Raw genomic sequence first — 1,822 nt, 5'->3', positions numbered from 1 at the left:
ACGGGGCGCTGCACGCCGCGCCCGCGGCGCGGGAGAGGCGGACGGAGGCTGCATGTGCGCAGTTTTGCTCGCGGATCTCCCAGGGCGGATCGCGGCGTCCCGCAGACTCCGTCGCGAGCGGCAGCCCGGCACCGGCGGCTGTCAGACATGGATGAAGGGATCCCTCGCCTGCCGGAGCGGCAGCTGCTGGAGCACAGGGAATTTATAGGGTAAGGCGCCGGGCAGCGGCTCGTCGCCGCGCCGGGAAAGTGCCGTGAAGCCGCGGGAGGACGGCTGGCTCCCGGGCGGTGCGGGTGTCTCGCTCGCTCTCCGCAGGCGGACCGGGGCGATCCCCTCCCGGCCCTTCAGCAGGGCGCTCGGCTCTGTGCGCCGCTCGGGATTTGTTTCCCCACTCGAGGAAGTGCTCGGGGTAGCGCTTGCTCTTGCCGGTGTTGGACCTTTGTGTTTTTTCTCCAGGCTGGACTATCCTTCCTTGTACATGTGCAAACCCAAAAGAGGCGTAAAGAGGGACGAAAGCAAGGTAAGTTTCTGGGGCTGCTCCCGACCTGCTTACATGCTTAATTGGGGGTCGCTGGATTTCACGGCGCAGCTTCGCTCGCCAGAGCATCCCCCCTGCCCCGGTGCCGGTACCCCTAACTTCCCCCTGGATGGCGAGCGGGTTTGCGGGAGAGCTGGCGCGGCGGGGAGAGCGGTGCCCTGGCGGTAATGTGCGCTGCATGTGGCCGGCGTGACATTTGTTTTGGTTCTGATCGTGGTCCTAAGGGGACTCTAACGTTTGGCTTTTTGCGGATTTTGGCCCATTAGGAAACATACAAGCTGCCACATAGATTGATAGAGAAGAAGAGGCGAGACAGGATTAACGAATGCATTGCCCAGCTGAAAGACTTACTGCCCGAGCATCTGAAACTGACGGTGAGGTGTAGGGGTGTGCGTGTGTGTGCGTGTGTGTGTGTGTACGTGCCCGTGCATGCATTCGCCGCGGCGCAGCCGTGCGCGCCCGGCGGAGCCCCGCGGGCGGTGGGACCCCGCGCGGGCCGGGCTCCGGGGGCCGCCGGGCACCGCGCCGCCGGCCCTCGCTATACCGCCCCTCGGGGACGAGTCTCGCCGGCGTCGCGGCGCGCTGGGGAGGTAGCCGAGCCCCCCCCTCGCCTTGCCTTTGCAGACGCTGGGGCACCTGGAGAAAGCGGTGGTGCTGGAGCTGACTCTGAAGCACTTGAAAGCGTTGACAGCCTTAACGGAGCAGCAGCACCAGAAAATCATCGCTTTGCAAAGCGGTAAGTGGGCCGGGGCCGGGGGCGGCGCCGGCGCGGGGGTGCCCCGCACGGCGCCGTGCCCAACGCCGTGCCCAACGCCGTGCCCATCGCCGTGCCCAACGCCGTGCCCATCGCCGTGCCTTCCTGTCTCCCCGCAGGGGAGCGGTCCATGAAGTCCCCGGTGCAGGCCGACCTGGACGCTTTCCACTCGGGCTTTCAGACGTGCGCCAAGGAAGTGCTGCAGTACCTCTCCCGCTTCGAGAGCTGGACGCCCCGCGAGCAGCGCTGCGCCCAGCTTCTCGGCCACCTGCACGCCGTCTCCTCGCAGTTCCTGCCCGGCGCCCCGCTCCTCGCCCCGCCGCCGGGCCCCCTGCACAAGGGATCCTCCTCCTCCGCCTCCGCCTCGCCGCCCGCCCCCGCCTGCGCGCCGGGCCGCAAGCCCGAGGGCCAGGCTCACTGCGTGCCCGTCATCCAGCGGACTCACGCCGCCGAGCCCAGCGCCGAGACCGACACGGACACGGACAGCGGCTACGGCGGCGAGCCCGAGGTGCGCCCCGAGCGCGGCGGCC

At 68.6% G+C, this 1,822-nt stretch overlaps 1 protein-coding gene across 1 annotated transcript in view; it reads left to right on the top strand.

Annotated features, from left to right (window-relative positions):
- The first annotated feature begins 7 nt into the window (after nucleotides 1-7).
- The window catches only part of BHLHE41 (basic helix-loop-helix family member e41), a 12,849-nt gene continuing 11,034 nt past the window's right edge, over nucleotides 8-1,822 (top strand). The window contains exons 1-5 of the mRNA XM_026066886.1: nucleotides 8-209; nucleotides 457-520; nucleotides 805-912; nucleotides 1,163-1,274; nucleotides 1,412-1,819. Coding sequence (XP_025922671.1) covers nucleotides 148-209; nucleotides 457-520; nucleotides 805-912; nucleotides 1,163-1,274; nucleotides 1,412-1,819 — 754 coding nt within the window. The 5' untranslated portion in view covers nucleotides 8-147. The remainder of the gene's footprint in view (nucleotides 210-456; nucleotides 521-804; nucleotides 913-1,162; nucleotides 1,275-1,411; nucleotides 1,820-1,822) is intronic.

The sequence above is a fragment of the Apteryx rowi genome, unplaced genomic scaffold (assembly GCF_003343035.1).
Source record: "Apteryx rowi isolate R43461 unplaced genomic scaffold, aptRow1 scaffold_25, whole genome shotgun sequence".
In the NCBI taxonomy this organism is placed as follows: domain Eukaryota; kingdom Metazoa; phylum Chordata; class Aves; order Apterygiformes; family Apterygidae; genus Apteryx; species Apteryx rowi.
Note: the sequence above shows the minus strand (reverse complement) of the source record. Positions and strands in the feature narration are given on the sequence as shown.